Below are 23,973 nucleotides of genomic sequence, written 5' to 3'. Positions count from 1 at the left end.
CCTCCCTTTCTTTCTTTCTTTCTCCTCCCTTTCTTTCTTTCTTTCTCCTCCCTTTCTTTCTTTCTTTCTTTCTTTCTCCTCCCTTTCTTTCTTTCTTTCTCCTCCCTTTCTTTCTTTCTTTCTCCTCCCTTTCTTTCTTTCTTTCTCCTCCCTTTCTTTCTTTCTTTCTTTCTTTCTCCTCCCTTTCTTTCTTTCTTTCTTTCTCCTCCCTTTCTTTCTTTCTCCTCCCTTTCTTTCTTTCTCTATCTCCCTGATCCCTCTCTATCTCCTCTCTATCTCCCTGATCCCTCTCTATCTCCCTGATCCCTCTCTCTCTCCCTGATCCCTCTCTCTCATCTATCTCCCTGATCCCTCTCTCTCATCTCTCTCCCTGATCCCTCTCTCTCTCTATCTCCCTGATCCCTCTCTCTCTTTATCTCCCTGATCCCTCTCTCTCCCTGATCCCTCTCTCTCTATCTCCCTGATCCCTCTCTCTCTATCTCCCTGATCTCTCTCTATCTCCCTGATCCCTCTCTCTATCTCCCTGATCCCTCTCTCTCTCTTCTCTCTCCCTGATCCCTCTCTCTCTCTCATCTCTCTCTCATCTCTCTCCCTGATCCCTCTCTCCCTGATCCCTCTCTCTCTCATCTCTCTCCCTGATCCCTCTCATCTCTCTCCCTGATCCCTCTCTCTCATCTCTCTCCCTGATCCCTCTCTCTCATCTCTCTCCCTGATCCCTCTCTCTCATCTCTCTCCCTGATCCCTCTCTCTCATCTCTCTCCCTGATCCCTCTCTCTCATCTCTCTCTTTCTTTCTTTCTTTCTTTCTTTCTTTCTACTCCCTTTCTTTCTTTCTCCTCCCTTTCTTTCTTTCTTTCTTTCTTTCTTTCTTTCTCCTCCCTTTCTTTCTCCTCCCTTTCTTTCTTTCTCCTCCCTTTCTTTCTTTCTCCTCCCTTTCTTTCTTTCTTTCTTTCTTTCTTTCTTTCTTTCTTTCTTTCTTTCTGTCTTTCTTTCTCCTCCATTTCTTTCTTTCTCCTTTCTTTCTTTCTTTCGTTCTCCTTTCTTTCTTTCTTTCTTTCTTTCTTTCTTTCTTTCTTTCTTTCTTTCTTTCTTTCTTTCTTTCTTTATCTTCCCTTTCTTTCTTTATCTTCCATTTCTTTCTTTCTTTCTTTCTTTCTTTCTCCTCCCTTTCTTTCTTTCTTTCTTTCTTTCTTTCTTTCTTTCTTTCTTTCTTTCTTTCTCAATTTCTTTGTTTCTTTCTACTCCCTTTCTTTCTTTCTTTCTACTCTTTCTTTCTTTCTCCTCCCTTTCTTTCTTTCTTTCTCCTCCCTTTCTTTCTCCTCCCTTTCTTTCTTTCTCCTCCCTTTCTTTCTTTCTTTCTTTCTTTCTTTCTTTCTCCTCCCTTTCTTTCTTTCTTTCTCCTCCCTTTCTTTCTTTCTTTCTCCTCCCTTTCTTTCTTTCTTTCTTTCTTTCTTTCTTTCTCCTCCCTTTCTTTCTTTCTTTCTCCTCCCTTTCTTTCTTTCTCCTCCCTTTCTTTCTTTCTCCTCCCTTTCTTTCTTTCTCCTCCCTTTCTTTCTTTCTCTATCTCCCTGATCCCTCTCTATCTCCTCTCTATCTCCCTGATCCCTCTCTCTCTCCCTGATCCCTCTCTCTCATCTATCTCCCTGATCCCTCTCTCTCTCTATCTCCCTGATCCCTCTCTCTCTCTATCTCCCTGATCCCTCTCTCTCTCTATCTCCCTGATCCCTCTCTCTCTATCTCCCTGATCCCTCTCTCTCTATCTCCCTGATCCCTCTCTCTCTATCTCCCTGATCCCTCTCTCTATCTCCCTGATCCCTCTCTCTCTCTCTCTTCTCTCTCCCTGATCCCTCTCTCTCTCTCATCTCTCTCTCATCTCTCTCCCTGATCCCTCTCTCCCTGATCCCTCTCTCTCTCATCTCTCTCCCTGATCCCTCTCTCTCATCTCTCTCCCTGATCCCTCTCTCTCATCTCTCTCCCTGATCCCTCTCTCTCATCTCTCTCCCTGATCCCTCTCTCTCATCTCTCTCCCTGATCCCTCTCTCTCATCTCTCTCCCTGATCCCTCTCTCTCCCTAATCTCTCTATCTCCTCTCTCTCCCTAATCTCTCTATCTCCTCTCTCTCTCTCATCTCTCTCCCTGATCCCTCTCTCATCTCTCTCCCTGATCCCTCTCTCTCATCTCTCTCCCTGATCCCTCTCTCTCCCTAATCTCTCTATCTCCTCTCTCTCTCTCTCTCTCTCTCTCTCTCTCTCTCTCTCTCTCTCTCTCTCTATCTCCCTGATCCCTCTCTCTCTCTCTATCTCCCTGATCCCTCTCTCTCTCTCTCTCTCTCTCTCTCTCTAATTCCCTGATCCCTCTCTCTCATCTCTCTCCCTGATCCCTCTCTCTCATCTCTCTCCCTGATCCCTCTCTCTCTCTCTATCTCCCTGATCTGTTGAGCTGTGTATCTGAGCTTATCATGTGCGGTACTATCTGTTGAGATGTGTATCTAAGCTTATCATGTGCGGTACTATCTGTTGAGCTGTGTATCTAAGCTTATCATGTTCGGTACTGTCTGATGAGCTGTGTATCTAAGGTTATCATGTTCTGTACTGTCTGATGAGCTGTGTATCTAAGGTTATCATGTTCTGTACTATCTGTTGAGCTGTGTATCTAAGCTTATCATGTTTTGTACTGTCTGATGAGCTGTGTAACTAAGCTTACCAGGTGTGATACTTTCTGTGAAGTTGTGCATCTCAGCTTCCAGATGTTGAAACAATTGAACTCTCAGCATGCCTGGACTGCCAACGGCTGTCAGGGCATGCTGGGAGTTGTAGTTTTGCAACATCTGCAGGGCCACAGTTTTGACACCACTGTTATATTGGCATTTATATAAATTATTAGGATATGTGCACTTTTTTTTTTTTGAAAGGTTATGCACTGATGACATGGTAATGAACTGATGACATGGTAATGGACTGATTGGCACTGATGAGCACAGGTGGGCACTGATGAGGAGATGCACTGGTGGGCACTGATGAGGAGATGCACTGGTGGGCACTGATGAGGAGATGCACTGGTGGGCACTGATGAGGAGATGCACTGGTGGGCACTGATGAGGAGATGCACTGGTGGGCACTGATGAGGAGATGCACTGGTGGGCACTGATGAGGTGAAGCGCTGGTGGGAACTGATGAGGTGATGCACTGGTGGGCACTGATGAGGTGATGCGCTGGTGAGATGCACTGGTGGGCACTGATGAGGTGATGCGCTGGTGAGATGCACTGATGAGGTGATGCACTGGTGGGCACTGATGAGGTGATGCACTGGTGGGCACTGATGAGGTGATGCACTGGTGGGCACTGATGGGATGCACTGGTGCATTGGTGGGCACTGATGGGATGCACTGGTGCATTGGTGGCACTGGTGGGCACTGATAGACACCAATGAGGTGGCCCTGATGGACACTGATAGGCTGCACTGGTGGGCACTGATGGGCTGCACTGATGTGGCACTGACAGGCTGCACTCCATCCTAAACAATTATCTCCTCTCCACCCTAGGTTTTTGGAGAGGAGGGGAAAAAAAATAATAAAAAAAAAAATATCGGCCTAAAATATCGTCCGCAAAAATCGGCAACACATATCGGCCATCGGCCGCCCCAATTTCCAAATATCAGCATCGGCATCGGCCAGAGAAAAACCCATATCGGTCTACCTCTATATTATCAGGCTAAGTGCATCCAGCGTTTGCAAAACTACAACCCCCAGCAATCACATAACATACCAGATGGTATTTCTAGTTATGCAAAAGCTATACACTCATTATCTTTTACACACACAAATAAAATATATGTGTGTGTGCGCATGTCTGTGTGTTGTAATAATCAGTGCCTCTTGCTGCATAACTACAAATAGCAGCATGCATGCTATGTGATTCATGGGAGTTGTAGTTTTGCAACTGCCGGACGCACTCGGCTGTGTATATATATATATATATATATATATATATATATATATATATATATATATATATATATATATATATATATATATATATATATATATATAAGCCGAGTGCGTCTGGCGATTCCATAAATAACAACTACAAGCAATAACATAGCACTCATGATGCTATTTGTAGTTATGCAGCAAGAGGCACTGATTATTACAACACACAGACATGCGCGCACACACACACACACACACACACACACACACACACACACACACACACACATATATATATATATATATATATATATATATATATATATATATATATATATATATATATATATATATATAAAAATGATTTATATATATATATACACATATATATGTGTGTGTAAAAGATAACGAGTGTGTATAGCTTTTGCATAACTAGAAATACCAGCATGCATTGGTATGTGATTGCTGGGAGTTGTAGTTTAGGAAATTTCTACTACCAGCAATCGCATAGCATGCTTGCTGATATTTGTAGTTATGCAGCCAAGAATCACTGATATATTGACAAAAACCATGTTTATTACATGAACTGGGGGCCTGCAGCAGTTGCTAAACTACAGCTCCTAACATGCACTGTATGGGCATGCTTTGAGCTGTGTTTTGCTAAACTTGGGGGCTACATGTGTGTATGTGTTATGTGTGTGTTTTTACTGTGAATGTGTGTGTCTGGAAGGGGTAATGGGAACTTTTAGTTGAGAGTTCAGGCTGCTTTCTTCTGCTGCACTGTATATTTATCTATGTGAGCAGCATGTGTACTCAAATAGCAATAGCTCCGTGCAGTCACAGGACACAGTGATTGGTGGAGGGTTTGGAGGGGTGGGATATTTGATAATTTTAGGGGCGGATGGCATGGCAGGGGAGGCAGGGAGGGGTGTGTATATTGAAATGAATGGGGAGGGGAGATACTAGGATAGGGGAGGGGAGGATGAGGAGAGAGGCATTGAGTGACAGGAAAGAAAAGCAAGGGAGCTTGGGTCATGACGATTTTTACATCATCCACCATGGCTCCATAACCAGGAAGTGGCTGAAATTCAGGAGGAGGTAGCAGAGGAATGGCTGGGCCGATTTAGGAAAGAAAGACATCGACTGAAAGGTAAAGCCTAAGGGAACATTATATTGTAAAAAAGAAATGCATTATAGAACTCCTTTAAGAGCGCGTAAGCATTTTTCAAACACTTTACTGAATTGGAATCTTGTTAATGGCATATTATTCTCATGAACAAACAATAATTTGTGACCAGCCGGACGAAAAAGCATGTAATTATGCAACAATCGAACTGGGCAAATTACTTTACTTTATTACCACAAGTCTACAGATAAACTCTCTCCTGTGCCCTCATCCTCCCCCTCTGTGCCCTCCTCCTCCTTTGTGCCTGTAAGGTGGCAAGTGCCGTCAGAATCATTGATGTCCCAGGCATTTTTCCAGACAGATCCTTCCCAAGTATAGCTCTAGTCACTACCTTCAGCAAACCCTTCCACGGCATGTGTAAAATTAGGGCTGCTTTTATAATGTGTAAATTTACACAGGGAAACTAACAGGTGCGCACAGGGCGGAAAATACGCCGCACACACTTAATTTTGTGGATCGCCCTAACTCCCTCATTTGCATATTTGCCTATCAAAAACAGCGGCGAGACTAGCGTAATTTGGGCCCGGGGATGCGCAGGTGTAACTATTTTAGGTAGGACGGAAAATCCGGAAATCTAGGCTTAACTCGTTTTGAAGATCGGGCGCAAAGATACGCGCCGTGTAAATTTAGAAAACGTTAGTTAAGTCTGCGTATCTCTTTTGAGAATTTGGCCCATTGTGTGTAATTCCTACTAGTTGGGTTAACCTCCCGCCATGTGTCAATCAATTTGTGTGTGGACAGTACGTTTTGTAGAGATTGGCTATGGGTATTAGAGATGGGTGTGGACAGGGATTTGTCTAAGAAAAGAAAAACGGTTGTATTCGAGTCTTCGCACAACACGACAATTCCAGCTTTATGTGTTTCCACCACCAAGTGTGATAGGAAGGCTTCCGGGTGTTTATTAGGGGCATAGTATGACACCAATGTGATTACATTATCTGCAAGAAGACCAGTGAGTAAAATATATCTTCCCTCGGGGGGGAAAAAAAATATATATAAAAAAAAATAACTTCTGAGTATAACTACTCCAAGAATGAAATTAACCTCTTCCCTACCGAGTCATAGTAAAATTACGTCGGCAGGAACCTTTCGTCCTTCAGACTGGGCGTCATATGACGTCCTTGATTTTCCGGGCGCTAGGGTGCCAGTCACATTTACACAGTAATCAGTGCAGTTTTATAGCACTAATCGCTATGTGAATGGTCCCAAAAATGTGTCAAAAGTGACCGACGTGCGCCGCAAAGTCACGGTCCCAATAAAAATCGCAGATCGCCGCCATTACTAGTAAAAAAAAATAAAAAATAAAAAATGCCATAATTCTATTCCCTATTTTGTAGACGCTAGAACTTTTGTGCAAACCAATCAAATACGCTTATTGCGATTTTTTTTTTTTTTAACAAAAATATGTAGAAGAATACGCATCGGTCTAAACTGAGGAAAACATTTATTTATTTATTTTTTAATTATGATATTTATTAAATCAAAAAGTAAAAGATAGTGTGTTTTTTTTTTTTTTTAAATTGTCGCTCTTCTTTTGTTTATAGCGCAAAAAAAAAAAACTGCAGAGGTGATCAAATACCACCAAAAGAAAGCTCTATTTTTGGGAAATTGCGCAATTGTCATTCAGATTGCGACAGCGCTGAAAACTAAAAATTGGTCTGGGCAGGAAGGGGGTGAAAATGCTCTGTATTGAAGTGGTTAACAGTATTCATATCATGGCCTGAGTTATAAAAAAATAAAAATACCTTATGAGTAGAACTACTCCAAAAATTATAATATTATTAGCAGTATTCATATCATGGCCTGAGTTATATATAAAATATTTACCTTATAATTTTTTGGAGTAGTTCTACTCATAAGGTAATTATTTTATATATAACTCAGGCCATGATATGAATACTGCTAATAATATTATCATTTTTGGAGTAACTATACTCATGAGGGTTTTTTTTATTTATTTTTTAATAACTCAGGCCATGATATGAATACTGTTAATACTATTATAATTTTTTGGAGTAGTTCTACTCATAATAGTATTAACAGTATTCATATCATGGCCTGAGTTATTAAAAAATAAATAAAAAAACCCTCATGAGTATAGTTACTCCAAAAATGATAATATTATTAACAGTATTCATATCATGGCCTGAGTTATAAAAAAAAAATACCTCATGACTACTCCAAAAATGATATTAACCGTATTCATATCATGGCCTGAGTTATAAAAAATAAAATACCTCATGAGTAGGGATGAGCTTTGAGTTCGAGTCGAACTCATGTTCGACTCGAACAACAAACAATTAGGGGTGTTCGTGGCAAATTTGAAAAGCCGCGAAACACCCTGTCAAAGTCTATGGGAGGAATCTAAAGTGCTAATTTTAATGGCTAATATGCGATTTATTGTCCTAAAAAGTGTTTGGGGACCTGGGTCCTGTCCCAGGGGACATGTATCAATGCAAAAAAAAGTTTTAAAAACAGCTGTTTTTTCGGGAGTAGTGAATTTAATAATGCTAAAAGTGAAATATTACTTTAAATTTCGTACCTGGGGGGGGTGTAAAGTTAGTATGTGAAATAGCGCATGTTTCCAGTACATAGAACTGTCCCTGCACAAAGTGTCATTTCTGAAAGGAAAAAAAGTCTTTTAAAACCGGACTTGCGACTATAATGAATTGTCGGCTCCGGCAATTCAGAGAGAATTCATTCATAAAAATAAAAAAATAGCGTGGGGGTCCCCCCAAATTCCATTACCAGGTCCTTCAGACCTGGAATGGATATTAAGGGGAACCCCGCTGTCAATTTAAAAAAAATTACGTGGGGTTCCCCCCAAATATCCATTCCAGACCCTTCAGGTCTGGTGTGGATTTTAAGGGGAACTCCACACCAAATTTAAAAAAAAAATGGCGTGGAGTTCCCCCAAAAATTCACACAAGACCTCTTATCCGAGCACGTTAACCTGGCCGCCCGCAGAAAATTGGGGGGGACAGAGTGCGCCCCCTCTCCTGAACCGTACCAGGCCACATGCCCTCAACATGGGTAGGATGTCCCCATGTTGATGGGGACAAGGGCCACATCCCCACAACCCTTGCCCGGTGGTTGTGGGGTTCTGCGGGCGGGGGGCTTATCAGAATCTGGAAGACCCCTTTAATAAAGGGGAACCCAAATCCTGCCCCCCCTATGTGAATTGGTAATGGGGTACATTGTACCCCTACCATTTCACGAAGGAAGTGTAAATAGTTGGAAAAAACACACACACACACACACCGTAGAAAAAAGTCCTTTATTAACCACTTCCGGACCGCCACATGTACATTTACGTCGGCAGAATAGCACGTCCCTGCTTAGACGTGGGTCGGCGGTCCGATCGGGACCCCCCCCCCGGTACATGCGGCGGTTCCCGTGGCTTCAGGAGAAATCCGGGACGAGGGGGCAGCTGTTCGTTTTTGTCCGCCCCCTCCGGATCGCTCACAGCCAATGCGAGCACTCCCCCGTGTGTCACTTCCTCCTCCTGTGTAAACACAGGAAGAGGGAAGTGATGTAATCTCTCCTCTTGGCGGTATTTTCAACTGCCGCTGAGGACAGAATACATCACACAGTAAGTCTGCACAACACTACACTGACACACACTACACACAGGCACATTAACCCCCCTGTCACAGTGTCACTGAATGCAGTGATCATATATGTACTGATCACTGCATTTAGTGTCAGTGTGACAGTTAGTGTTAGGTTCAGGGTAGCCCCCGTACCACCCCTAATAAAGTTTTAACCCCTTGATCACCGCCCTAGTTGACCATTTCACTCCCTATTTCCAGTGTCACTAAGCGATCATTTTTCTGATCGCTGTATTAGTGTCACTGTTGCCGCTAGGTAGCTAAGTTTTTTTTTTATTGCGATTTTTTTTTTACTAAAGACATGTGGCTGAATACATTTTGGCCTAAATGTTTGACTAAAATTTAGTTTATTTTAGGACTGTTACTGATCAAAATTTTTTCTGTTTGATTAATCGTTTTTTTTTTTTAAATCGATTAATCGACTAATTTCGATTAATTATAACACACATACAGATCCAACTACTTTTAGCTGATCTCCTTGGAGATAAAATTGATGTAGCTACATGAACTGTAAACATGGTGCGAGTAATACCAAACGGTAGCAAAAGCAGTCATAAAAACATGCAGCTAAGTATGATACTGGTATAAAAATGTGTACAACGATACCACTGCTGAATCCAGATGAGGAGAGGTTAACATCAGTCCATCAGCATTTAGATATCCCGTGAAGAGAACTATCACAACTCCCAGTGGATGGTTGTAGAATCCCAGGTTGATAGAGGGAAGTGTAACAGCCCTTGCGTGTGGCAGATCGTAAGGTCCCGCCGGCATGCAGATATGAAGGCACAGCAAAGGAGCCCTTCAGATGGACACGGCAAGCCCCGCCGGTGTCCGTGATGTCACCGGATCTCCGACGGAACTCCCTTAAGGCCCAGAAGTCGGCGGAGAGGTGAGTACCAATCAAAAGAATTTTAATCGATCAAAAAGATTTTGATCGATCAAAAAAATTAAAGATTAATCGATTAATTAAAAGTTAATTTGCACAGCCCTAGTTTATTTGATTTTTCTTATAACAAAAAGTAAAAACTACTGATTTTTTTTTCAAAAATGTCGCTCTATTTTTGTATATAGCGCAAAAATAAAAATCGCAGAGGCGATCAAATACCACCAAAAGAAAGCTCTATTTGTGGGAAGAAAAGGACGCAAATTGTGTTTGGGAGCCACGTCGCACGACCGCGCAATTGTCTGTTAAAGCGACGCAGTGCCGAATTGTAAAAACCCTTTGGGTCATTTAGCAGCATATTGGTCCGGTCCTTAAGTGGTTAATACAAAAAGATCCATCCATCCAGAGCGCAGCCACGCCGACCTCCTCTCTCGCTGGACACAGCCCAGCGAATGACGCGGCTGACGATGTGACATTTCTTACATAGCGGAGGCAGGGCCACCCGTCACGTGACCCCGCACCCTCTGACTTACCCTCTGCTACGTCACTGGGGAAGCCCAGCAAGAAGGAAGACTTCCACAGTGACGTAGCAGAGGGTGCGTCAGAGGGGGTGGAGTCACGTGACGGGTGGCCCCGCCTACCCTATATAAGAAGTGTCACAGCTTCAGCCGCGTCATTCACTGGGCTGTGTCCAGTGTTGAGAGGAGGTCGGCGTGGCTGCGCTCTGGATGGATGGATCTTCTCATCGCTTGACCGGAGATCACCGACCGTCGCTGGATACAGACAACGTTGGAGCAGGAAGCCGGGAACGAGTGGATTATCACTGCTGGATTTTTTTTCTTTTTTTTTATTAATCAAGGACTTTTTTCTACGGTGTGTGTGTGTGTGTGTGTGTGTGTGTGTTTTTTCCAACTATTTACACTTCCTTCGTGAAATGGTAGGCGTACAATGTACCCCATTACCAATTCACATAGGGGGGGGCCAGGATCTGGGGGTCCCCTTTGTTAAAGGGGTCTTCCAGATTCTGATAAGCCCCCCGCCCTCAGACCCCCACAACCACCGGGCAAGGGTTGTGGGGATGAGGCCCTTGTCCCCATCAACATGGGGACATCCTCCCCATGTTGAGGGCATGTGGCCTGGTATGGTCCCCTAGGCAGGGACGTACAGGTACGCCAATGTGCCTGTCCGTGCCATTCTGCCGACGTAAATGTACATGTGGCGGTCCGGAAGTGGTTAATACAGGACTTTTTTCCACGGTGTGTGTGTGTTTTTTCCAACTATTTACACTTCCTTCGTGAAATGGTAGGGGTACAATGTACCCCATTACCAATTCACATAGGGGGGGCAGGATATGGGGTCCCCTTTGTTAAAGGGGTCTTCCAGATTATGATAAGCCCCCCGCCCTCAGACCCCCACAACCACCGGGCAAGGGTTGTGGGGATGAGGCCCTTGTCCCCATCAACATGGGGACCTCCTCCCCATGTTGAGGGCATGTGGCCTGGTACGGTTCAGGAGAGGGGGGGGTGCACTCTGCCCCCCCCTCTTTTCTGCGTCTGGCCAGGTTAACGTGCTCGGATAAGGGGTCTGGTGTGAATTTTTGAGGGAACTCCACGCCATTTTTTTTTTTTAATTTGGGGTGGAGTTCCCCTTAAAATCCACACCAGACCTGAAGGGTCTGGAATGGATATTTGGGGGGAACCCCATGTCATTTTTTTTTTTAATTGACGGCAGGGTTCCCCTTAATATCCATTCCAGACCTGAAGGGCCTGGTAATGGGATTTGGGGGGACCCCCACGCTATTTATTTTTTTATGAATGAATTTGCTCTGAATTGCCAGAGCCGACAATTCATTATAGCCGCAAAGCCGGTTTTAAAAGACTTGTTTTTCTTTCAGAAATGACACTTTGTGCAGGGACAGTTCTATGTACGGGAAACATGCGCTATTTCACATGCTAACTTTACACCCCCCCTAGGTACGAAATTTAAAGTAATATTTCACTTTTATTGTTTCACTTTTAGCATTATTAAATTCACTGCTCCCGAAAAAACTGCCATTTTTTAAACTTTTTTTTTGCATTGATACATGTCCCCAGGTCTCCAAACACATTTTAGGACAATAAATTGCATATTAGCCTTTAAAAATAGCACTTTAGATTTAAAATGTTCGAGTCCCATAGACTTTAATAGGGTTCTAAAGTTCACACAAACATTTGGTGTGTTCGCAAGTTCTGGTGCAAACCAAACAGGGGGGTGTTCGGCTTATCCCTAGTTCTTACACATTAAGCACCATTCCGACAAATTGACTCCAAAGCCGTGAGGGGTTTATGAAGTTGACTTTTATCTGCCTGACTCCCTAGGTAACTGCGAAGTTGAAAATAAGCCCAAAGGGGCATGTGGGAAATGTCCGCCTCTTCCTTAAGTCGCGCCCAGTCTTTTACTGCACCCGCGGAGAAACAGTCGCCTGCCAGCAGGGGATAAGGTTTATTCCTGGATTGGAAGTGGAGGTTACACATGCCTGCCACAAAGTCGGGATTGTCTTTTAACAGCGTCAGGGGACCAGGTTGCGAGGTAATGTCTAGGGCAAGGCTCAAAATTTCAAGCCCTGAGCTACTAGCCAGGCCTCAAGAGTTACTCGTCACCAGTTGCCCTACCTAATTCATACACTGCTCCACGCCTAATTGCGCCCCTAAACACGCCCTCGTAGATTATCTCATGGAATGACACTGTTAAATGTTTTATGCAGAATCAAGTTACACAATTAAATATTATCAACAACAACTTTAACAAAATGGGACAGGGCACTGGGGACAGACCAGAGGGACAGGGCACTGGGGGCAGACCAGAGGGACAGGGCACTAGAACTGTGTCTGTTCCCCATTCTCTTGCTGTTTCATCTGCAACTCGCATCCATCCTCTCTCTCCCTCTCCTATTCATCTCATCATCAGGAGCCTGTGTGTGCGGCTCCAAGTTTGCATGTCCCCACTCCCCCCTTTTATTCAGGCTGGCAGTGAGGAGAGGAGCTGCAGCACAGCGGGAGGGAGTACAATCCAGCGCCGAGATCCACACAACTGCACAGCCGTTGACACCATAGCACAGCGCACATTGACACCGCACAGCACACATTGAGACCAGTCTGCTCACAGTGCTCAGGCTGAACTGGACACCTACATAGAGCACAAGGAGAAGAAAACTGCACAAACTAGAAGGCTGCCGCTCTCATGTCAGGGCAACTTTCAGTGAGTGCTGCACTGCCTACCTGGGACACCCGGAGTGGTAATTTTCGCAATCCTCCACCTGACTCATTACTTCCTACTCTCTGCTCTCCAGCTACATTGGTCGGGGGAAGGGGGGCAGGCTCAGAGAGGTCATACTGTTAGGTCCCATGGCTTAATGAGAATTTTAAGGAGAGCACCTGTGTACTGCTCTGCCTGTGCGCGGCTCACCAGACTACTTTTCCAGAGCATGCACCTTTCCTCTTCGGCCGCCAATCGCATCGGGGCTCTAAGTGTAGGCACAGATTGAAGGGACATTGGTCATGCAGCCCTGTCATCACTCGCCCCCAGCTTAAATCCACTCGCCAAATGCTAGCAGACGAGTGGAAATTTTGAGGGCTGGTCTAGGGTCTTGGCTGTTTTATGAAAGATCTCCAGTGTATTTCCAGTAAGGGGGTGGCGTTTCAGACTAGTCGGGCAACTACCCCAGGGGATCCACAGGGAGAATTTCAAGGGGATTGGGCACAGGGCATTTTCAGGGAGACCCACTCTTATGCTGCACTATGACAATGCCAATTGACAATTCTAGTCAGGTGGGTGGCATGATAATATGCTCTAAAGTCTAACTCTAGGCGTCTGTGAGTTTCAGAGGAATTTTAGGATGATGGACTTGAGTGATGAGAAGAAGGATGCAGGGATCCGTAGCAGAAGAGCATGTAAAAGGTAGAGCAATCTGGGAAGAATGGTCATCTTGATTATGGATGTGCGGCCAAACCAAGAAAAGTGGCCCGATTTGCCACCTGAGTAGGTCCTCCCTAACATTTTTGAGAAACGCAGGGAAGTTATGACCAAACATGTCCGTAAGCTTAGGTGTAAGCCAGATTTCCAGATACTTTAGGGCCTTAGGTTCCCATCTGAAGGGGGAGGTCTCTTTTACTTGACTGAGTAACCTGTCTGGCAAGGAGACATTCAGGGCTTCTGACTTGGAATAGTTAATCTTAAGGTTAGAAGCATAGCCATGAATGGCAAACTCTTAAATTAAATTAGGTAACAAGGTCATCGGGTTGGACAAAAAGAAAAGCAAATCATCCGCATAGGCGGCTACTTTGTACTCCTTATTCGACACCCTGAAGCCCTGAATGTCTGCATTGGCTTTAACAGTTCTAATAAAAGGTTCCAGGGTTAGTATAAACAGAAGAGGGGATAGAGGGCACCCCTGCCTGGTGCCATTAGTTATCAAAACTTTGTCTGACAGAGTGCTGTTTATCTTTAGTTGTACTGTTGGGGACTGATATAACACAGAGATCCTAGCCAGCATACGCGGCCCCAGGCCGACCTTTGTCCAAGTAGCTTTCATAAAATCCCATGCAACACGGTCGAAGGCCTTCTCTGCATCTGTAGACAGGAGAAGGCCCTCTATGTTTTCATTGTGAGCTGCATGAGTCAATAGCATAGCCTTGATAACATTGTCCTTGGTCTCACGGCCAGGCATGAAACCCACCTGGTCTGGGCCAATCAGGTCCGGCAGAATGGGGCTCAACCTGGAGGCCAGAATCTTTGCGAAAATCTTGACGTCAAGATTCAAAAGGGAGAAGGAGTGATAACTGGTACACTCTGCTGAATCTCTGCCAGTCTTGGGCAGAACTGTGATGTGAGCCGCCAGAAAATCAGGGGTGACCCTCCTAGGTTCAGACATAGAGTCCAATGCCTTTCTGAGTGGGTCTACTAAAATTTGACCAAAAGTCTTGTAGCAAATGGATGTATGTCCATCAGGGCCCGGGCTTTTGCATAACAAGGTGCTTGATGGTGAGTCCAACCTCTGAGGCAGTTATTGGTTCCTCTAAAAGTGAAATATCTGAGTCAGAGAGCACAGGCATACCACTTTTATCGAGGTAGTCCCGAATGATTTGTGACCTGTCCCCGCTCAAACCCTCCCATTTGTGATGGGGTGGAAGGTTATAAAGCCTTGTATAAAAATCCTGAAAATGTTTCACTATTGCATCGGAGGTTGCGTATAATCTGCCATCACCCTTTCTAATGCCTGAAATTAGCAGTATGTTCCTTTAGGGCCCTAGCTAATAGCTTGCCAGTCTTATTTCCAGATTTGTAGTAAATCTGCTTCTTAAAAAAAACAGGAGCCTCCTTGATGTATCATCAAAGAGCTGCTGAAGAGCTTTCCTATGTTTCAAATGTTCAGTGACCGAATGCGTGCTGAGGGATTGTTTGTGGAGATTTTCAAAATGTCTTATTTTATCTGTCAGAGTTCTAATGTCTTTCTCCCTTTCTCTCTTGTAAAGTGAGCCCATTTTAATTATTCCCCCCCCCTTATTGTGCATTTATGGGCCTCCCAGACCATGAGCTGGTCCATGTCCGGGATAGAGTTGCATTGGAAAAATTCAGTGACCGAGAAGGTCAACGTTGCCAGCAAGTCAGGGTCCATTAGAAGGCAGACATTTAGTCTCCATGTCTGGGGTCGCGGCGAGGGAGCGACTGCCTTCAAGGACAAAGAGATTGGAGCATGGTCCGAAAAAGATTGGATGCCTATATGCGTCTGTTACCTGGGCTAGGTCTTGCTGGGAGATGAAAAGGTAGTCAATGCGGGAATGTCTGTTGTGCGAAAAATGTGAAGTCGCGCCCATCGGGGTGATTAAACCTCCAGGTATCAATCAATTGTAGGCTCTGAAGCATGGATTTGAGCCGTTTGAGGATTTTGTAAACTATGCAGGTTTTTCCATTTGAGGTGTCAACTAGTGGATTGAGAGGCACATTGAAGTCCCCACCGAGGATTAGGCATCCTGAGGAGAACCCCATGAGTTTCCGTACTATGTTTTGGCAAAATGATACATGTGACTTGTTCGGAAATAGACATTAGCCAATGTCAGTGGTGCGTTATTGTACAGACCTTTTAGAAATACAATTCTACCTTTGGGATCTAGCATTTTCTTTTGTAGGGTAAAAGGAACGTCTTTACTTATCAAGGTGGAGACCCCCCCTGGCTTTGGATTTGTCATTTGTAGCATGGTGTGCCTCTGTAAAGAAGGTGTCTGTCACTCTAGGGACATGATGCGTTTTAAAGTGGGTTTACTGAAGAAACACAAAGTGTGGCCTACCTTTTTTGAGCTCTCGCAGCAATGTAGAGTGTCTAGGTGAAGTGAACTCCTGCGCTGTCTAAAGTGAAGGGACAAGTGAAAAGTGGGGATACTGCTGCAAATAAAAAGAGGTCTACCTCGATAGACAAAAGTGGTAAATGTGACAAGTGAAGTATTTGCGCTGTAAAATGTTATACAGATTAATGTGTGTGTGCATATAACCACATACATATACAAGTACAATGAAGGGGGTGGGAAAAGTCCAAAAAAGGGGTGACACTAATATACCAGTGAACAATAATGTTGAATAGTCCTTAAACAAGGGCACAGTGTTGAGGAGGTCCAGGTACAGCACAATCCAACCGTGTACAAGTGCAGTTCATCAATACTTGATCCAATCAATAACGTTGTAAAGTAAAAAATGTTGGACAACACAGCAATAAAAATTAAAATTAAAAATAAAAATAAGAGTCAAAGTGATTCAGAAGACGGAGGCCTTGTATCCAAAAAGGGTGAAAGACAGAGAGTGAGCCGTAACCAAGATCTCATATATGCACCTCTAGTGATCCCAGCAGCTCACCTCTGATCTGGCAAGCTGGATATAATCGGCCTGATCCTGATGGGTATGGTCCGGAGTTGGATATCGCATTCAGGTCTCCATAAAGTATATTACATGAAAAAGTAGAAGGGGTAAAAACCAAATGGTGTGATAATGTCACAGAGGGGGGTAGCAATGTCTCTGATCTTGTTTTATTTTTATTTTTTATTTTTATTTTTATTGCTGTGTTGTCCAACATTTTTTACTTTACAACGTTATTGATTGGATCAAGTATTGATGAACTGCACTTGTACACGGTTGGATTGTGCTGTACCTGGACCTCCTCAACACTGTGCCCTTGTTTAAGGACTATTCAACATTATTGTTCACTGGTATATTAGTGTCACCCCTTTTTTGGACTTTTCCCACCCCCTTCATTGTACTTGTATATGTATGTGGTTATATGCACACACACATTAATCTGTATAACATTTTACAGCGCAAATACTTCACTTGTCACAATGTAGAGTGTCTCTCAGGAATGTTCAGGCCCTTGACGTTATGAGAAATCAGTTGGGCCACGGCCGAGGTCGGAGTAGGCCATGTTGAGAACTCAGAGTGAGATGTGTCGGAGTATGCCTGGAAAACAAAACTACTACGTCAAATCGGTAACGGTACAGCCAATTGCACTAAATGAAAGACAAATCTACTATGCCAACAGTTAGAGAGTAAGAGGGAAAAAGAGAGAGAGAAATATAAAATGGTGGAGTAAATTGAGAAAATCCCTCAACAGGCAGGACTTACTGTCCTGAATAAGGAGCAATGTAGTGCGACCAGCACCCGGCTAGTAGGTACGGCGCACTCGTTGGGGGGAGAGGGAGATGACTGCCAACTGGAAAATGACCAGTCACTAGCCTCTGATAGCTTTAAACTGTGCTAATAAAAAAGTATACCAAAACAAATAAGTGGGGTGTAACACAACACACACAGCCTGCTTAATAAAGCTAGTACAAATTTCCCCAAGACTAGGACAAAATCTATAAGAGTCCACCCGACCCAATAAGGAATGGGCAGTATGCCAATCAGAGAGATTCAACTATAGCAGCCTAATACAGCCCCCTTACCTCCCTGAAAAGTAGGTTAATCCCACACTACCATAGATCCCCCAAAAACTGTTCCTGTATTAAGCAAACTATATAAAAGAAATGTAAATCAAAGGGTGAATAATGATACCTGAAAGAATATATCAGAAAACTATATCAAAATTAAACAGGTAGCGCTAATATAAAACAGTAAAATAAACTATCTCTGATTCATCAGAAAAAGGGATGAATAGCAATTAAGATAAGTCTGCTTAAACCCAAGAGATCAGGAAATTGTGCTGTATACAGAAGATGACACCTCCACGCATGTGCTCATAAAAGTAAAGAGGGGGTTTGTGTGGATAGAGTCCCCCTCATGAGTGTTACCCCAGAGCGATTACATGTCAGCATGTAAAATGTGTACGATCCCAGCACAGGTCTCCGCTCACTTAAGTCAGCAACTAATTTGCCGCCCTCATGCGATTCGGGCTATAGAGTATCGTTTTTAAGCATAATATCCCAACATGTTTCGGAGTTTCACAATACAGTGTGATGTTCATTCTTCGGGGAAAACTTATACTGGTTGATTTACTTTTAGATCTGTTTAGCCAAAGTAGAGACAGCAGGCAGTGGATCTCCCTGCTGCAAGGAGATCCACTGCCTGCTGTCTCTACTTTGGCTTAAAAGATCTAAGAAGTAAGTCAACCAGATTGTGCTCTATAAGCCCTGACAAAGTTGATCACGGTGTCTTCCTGCCTTTCAAGTAAACTGTTCAACACTCTCTGTAAGGCCGGGATGATTTGGACAGATTCCACAGTCTCTGGAATGCCTCTCACACAAATATTGTTTCTTCTGCCCCTGTTTTCCAAGTGCCTATTCATGTCAATAAAGTGATGATTATGTGAGGCAGAGACCCTCTCAAGCCTGTGTATGGACTTGTCCCTGTGTCTGCCTGCCGATTCCGTCACCGCCATTTTCTCATTTAGGGCTAGCAGGTTAGATTTCAGGTCTGTTATGGTTTAATGTCGGCGGCAATTACAGACATGGCTGCGAATGTAAAGGGGTTGATCGGGGTGAGCTGTCCCCCTACCCGAGTCCTCGGGAGCCGATTAGGAGTCCTTGTTATAATCCTCCTCATGGGTACCGGCGCCATCTTTGCTTTTCCCACGCTGCTGTGGGTCCCTGCCTTGGCCTTAAACAGGTCAGAGATGTTCCAGGATGGGGTAACGGAGGTCCCTCTCCTTGTGCGTGAGTGTGAGGTGCTGTAGAGCCGCTTACCCGGCATCTGAGATCAGTGGTTTGGGTGTCCAGGCAAACGCAGGCCGTGTGTGTGTTATTGATTATTATCAATAAAGTTCATTTATTTTGGTAAATCAATTCAAAAAGTGGAAAAAATATATATAATATAATAATTATAATATAATATAAAAGTATTTTATATAGATGATTCTATGTATGATGCAGTGATATATTCCAAGCATATATTTCATTGAATTGTGATGATTATGGCTTACAGCTAGTGAAAACCCCAAATTCAGTCTCTGTAAAATTAGAATATTACATAAGACCAATTAAACAAAAAAGGATTTCCAATACAGAAGTGTTGGCTTACTAAAAAGTATATTTGTGTATGCACTCAATACTTAGTTGGGGCTCCTTTTGCATGAATTATCACATCAATGTGGTGTGGCATGGCGGTGATCAGCCTGTGGCACTGCTGAGGTGTTATGCCCAGATTAGAGGTCGACCGATATGGGTTTTTCTCTGGCCGATGCCGAGATTTAGAAATTGGGGTGGCCAATGGCCGATATATGATGCCGATTTTTAGGCCGATATTTTTTTGTGGTTTTTTTTGGGCAAGTGACACTGACAGGTAGCACTGGTTGGTATGGGCAGATGGCACTGATTGGCATGTGGCACTGGTTGGCAGGTGGCACTAATTGCCACTGGAAGGTGGCACTGGTGGATGGCACTGATTTGCAGGTGGCACGAACTGTGACACTGGCAAGTGGCACTAATTGGCACTGGCAGGTGGCACTAATCACTGGTAGGTGACACTGGCAAGTGGCACTGATTGGCAGGTGGCACTAATCATCACTGGTAGGTGACACTAATTGGCACTCACAGGTGGCACTTATTGGCACTGGATGGCACTAATTGGCACTGACAGGTGGCACTGGATGGCACTAGTTGGCACTTGCAGGTGGCACTGGTTGGCACTGTCAGGTGGCACTGGCAGGCAATGGCAGGTTTCACAGCCGTGTTACTGCTCTCTGCAGCACCGCGGTGTGTGTAACTGTATGGAGAAAGAGGGGAGCTGACAGATTCAGCATGATGTTGGAGGTGGGCGAGACCCGGGGTGGGCGGGACCCAGAAACTATCCAGCCAATGATTGGGCTGTTTAAAAAAGGAGTGGGGCCACATAAACGTAGCGGCCCACCCAGATCCCATCCCATTGGTTGGTGTTGGATATCTGCCCCCCCCCCCCCAACATCCAACCTCAATTATGACAGCTCCTCTCTCTCCATAAGGTTTCACAAACTGTGGCGCTGCTCTGCCGACAGTGTGTGAAGAAGGGAGGAGCCCACGTTCCTCCTCCCTTCTCCACACACTACTTGCAGAGGTGAATCCAGTGTTTAATATCGGCCCAATTTGGATAATAATCGACCAATGCAGATTTCTCCAAAATGGCCAAATATTGGCCGATATGCCAGCCGATATATATATTGGTCGACCTCTAGCCCAGATTGCTTTGATAGCAGCCTTCAGCTTGTCTGCATTGTTGGGTCTGGTGTCTTCCTCTTGACAAAACCCACAGATTATCTATGGAGTTTAGGTCAGGCGTGTTTGCTGGCCAATCGAGCACAGTGATACAGTGATCATTAAACCAGGTATTGATACATTTTTTGGCAGTGTGGGGAGGTGTCGAATACTGCTGGAAAATGAAAATCAGCAACTCCATAAAGCTGGTCAACAGAAGCATGAAGTGCTCTAGAATTTTCTGGCTGACTTTGGACTTGATAAAACACAGTGGAACAACACTAGCAGATGACATCGCTCCCCAAATCATCGCTGACTGTGGAAACTTCATACTGACCCTTATGGAACTCTTCCTACAGACTCTGGGACCTTGATTTCTGAATGGAATGCAACATTTTTCACATGATGATTTGGAGAGCCGTGTTGGTCCACTGTGTTTTATCAAGTCCAAAGTCAGCACAGCCCTCTACAAGGTATTCTAGAGCACTTCATGCTTCCTTCTGCTAACCCAGCTTTATAACGACGCTGATTTTATTTTCCAGCAGGCACTTGGCACCTGTCCACAGGCTACCACTGCGAAAGGTACCAATACCTGGTTTATTGATCATGGTATCACGATGCTTGATTGGCCAGAAAACTTGCCTGACCTAAACTCCATAGAGAATCTGTGGGGTATTGCCAAGAGAAAGATGAGTGACACCAGACCCAACAATGCAGATGAGCTGACGGCCACTATCTGGGCTTCCATAACACCTCAGCAGTGCCACAGGCTGATCACCTCCATGCCACGCCTCATTGATGCAGTAATTCATGCAAAAGGAGCCCCAAACAAGTATTGAGTACATACTATGGGCATACTTTTCAGTAAGCCAGTGTGTCTCTATTATTTATTTTTATTTTTTAATGGTCTCATGTAATCAAATTTTCTGAGATATTGAATTTAGAGTTTTTACTAGCTGTAAGTCACGGTAAAAATTAAAATAAATGTTTGACATATATCGCGCTGTGTGTAACACAACTATATAAAATATGAGTTTTACTTTTCCAATTTAGTTACTGAAATAAACACACTTTTTGATGATATTTTAATTTTGTGAGATGCACTTGTATATACAATTATATAGCCAGGGAGAACAGGTCAGTCAATTTTTTTTGGTCCACTCAGAATAATTTTCTGCACTCGAGTGTGGTGCTTTAGGGCTTGTTTGACTCTCCACTTGTACCAACAAAGAGAGGGTGCATTAACTACTTGCCGACCAGCCGCCGTCATTCTACGGCGGCAGGTCGGCTCTCCTGGGCGAGAGCCCGTCATACTACGTCGGCTCTCTTTGCGGCCACTAGGGTCCGTGACTCCCGTGCGGGTGCCCAGCGGGCGCGATCGCCGCCGGGCACCCGCGATTGCTCGTTAGAGAGCGGGGACCGGGAGCTGTGTGTGTAAACACACAGCTCCCGGTCCTGTCAGGGGGGAAATGCTGATCCTCTGTTCATACAATGTATGAACAGAAGATCAGTGTTTCCCCTAGTGAGGCCACCCCCCCCACAGTAAGAACACACCCAGTGACATACTTAACCCCTAGTGTTAACCCCTTCACTACCAGTGGCATTTTTATAGTAATCCAATGCATTTTTATAGCACTGATAAAAATGCCAATCGTCCCAAAAATGTGTCAAAAGTGTCCGAAGTGTCCGCCATAATGTCGCAGTACCAAAAAAAATTGCTGATCGCCGCCATTACTAGTAAAAAAAATATATTAATAAAAATGCCATAAAAATACCCCCTATTTTGTAAACGCTATAACTTTTGGGCAAACCAATCAATAAACGCTTATTGCAATTTTTTTTACGGAAAATATGTAGAAGAATACGTATCGTCCTAAACTGAGGAAAAAAAATGTTTTGTTATATATTTTTGGGGGATATTTATTATAGCAAAAAGTAAAAAATATTTTTTTTCAAAATTGTCGCTCTATTTTTGTTTATAGCGCAAAAAATAAAAACCGCAGAGGTGATCAAATACCACCAAAAGAAAGCTATATTTGTGGGAAAAAAGGACGCCAATTTTGTTTGGGAGCCACGTCGCACGACCGCGCAATTGCCAGTTAAAGCAACACAGTCCCAAATCGCAAAAAGTGCTCTGGTCTTTGGGCAGCAATATGGTCCGGGGGTTAAGTGGTTAACCTAGCGCCTTACCTTTTACACATTTATTTTTTATATAATAACAAAACAAGTGATACATTCACAAACACATGACATAAGAGAACATATCATGAAATGCTAGCGAGACTGCCTGCAGGTCCACAGTGCTTAACCGGTGACATGGGAAAACCTTTCCGTGTCCACAGCGGCTTATGCATTTCAAGGGATAAACCCTCTTCCTCAAAGTCTGGAGTGCAGAATAAGGCTGTGACATTTTTTTTTTTTTTTTTTTAATTTTTGACAATTGCTCCAGAATGATTTATATTTTGTGACAGTTACTCTAGGTGTAAGGTTATATTACAGCCACTCACATGTTCCTGTGTTTGTGTTTGTTTTGTTTTTGTGGGGTTTTTTTGTGTGGGAAACTACAAGCTTTTACTAAAATCCACTTTTTTTTTATTTTTAGGATTACATTAATTGTGCAGAAGTTTGGATTGATTATACTTGCAAACATTTTTCGGTGAGTTTTTAGTCCAGTTGTAAGACATGCATAAGATATAACTGCGTATGACTCTTTAACTACTGGTCAACAGCTTTAAAGAACCAATTAAAAAAAAAAAAAAAAAGTGTTTATAAACACAGTGAATAATGCATGCCAATATTTTCTATTATGAATGCAGGAATGATAGGATTTTTGACTTGCTGTAAAATCTGTTTCTCTGAGTTCATTGACCGACACAGCCTTCTTTATTTAGAACCATAGGGTTATATCGCCCCCTACAGGAGTAGGACACTAGGCAGACAGAAGACTTGGCTACGCCCATGGGTAGTCCTAGGTGATATACACCCCCCACTCTGCTACAAGCCTTTAATTATGTAACAAGCAGTATCAGAAGTATTTAAACTCCATAGAGGGGCGGGTGCTGTGTCTGTCAATGAACATAGAGAAACTGATTTTGTGGTAAGTAAAAATTCAGATTTATTTATTTTGTTCATTGACGGACACAGCCTTCTTTATTCAGAACCATAGGGATGTCCCAAAAGCAGTGCCACACATGAGGGATGGGACAGCCAACAAAAACAAACAAAAAACCAGGCCAACCAGACGACCTGGAGCTCAGTGAAAACAACCTAGAGCCCACCTGACCAGCAAAAAAACCTTCACGAGGGGAAAACCCTCTAGATCGGAGAATGCAGAACATTCAGCCAAAAGAAGCATCTGCAGATGCCAGCACATCCACTTTGTAAAATTTTTCTGAAAGTGTGCACCGACGACCAGGTGGCTGCCTTGCAAACTTGTGTTGCTGACGCCTGATGACCAAAGGCCCAGGAGGCACTCTGTGCCCGAGTCGAGTGCACCTTCACTGGGAAGGGAGGAACCTGACACTTGAATAGAATAGGCCTGAGTCACCGTTTACCTGATCCATCTAGAAATGGTCGCCGAGGAAGCAGATAGCCCCTTCTTAGGCCCGTGTGTGATCACGAACAGGGAATCTGACCTTCGAAAAGACTCAGTGACCGCCAAATACACCCTGACTGCCCGTACCA

At 43.9% G+C, this 23,973-nt stretch overlaps 1 protein-coding gene across 5 annotated transcripts in view; it reads left to right on the top strand.

Annotated features, from left to right (window-relative positions):
• The window catches only part of VPS35L (VPS35 endosomal protein sorting factor like), a 1,107,598-nt gene that overhangs the window by 734,056 nt on the left and 349,569 nt on the right, over window positions 1–23,973 (top strand). For all 5 annotated transcript variants that reach the window (XM_040358550.1, XM_040358549.1, XM_040358548.1 and 2 more), the window contains exon 18: window positions 22,892–22,945. In XM_040358550.1, coding sequence (XP_040214484.1) covers window positions 22,892–22,945 — 54 coding nt within the window. The remainder of the gene's footprint in view (window positions 1–22,891; window positions 22,946–23,973) is intronic.

The sequence above is a fragment of the Rana temporaria genome, chromosome 6 (genome assembly GCF_905171775.1).
Source record: "Rana temporaria chromosome 6, aRanTem1.1, whole genome shotgun sequence".
Classification (NCBI taxonomy): domain Eukaryota; kingdom Metazoa; phylum Chordata; class Amphibia; order Anura; family Ranidae; genus Rana; species Rana temporaria.
The sequence above is the reverse complement of the archived record's forward strand: the minus strand, read 5'-3'. Positions and strand labels throughout refer to the sequence as shown.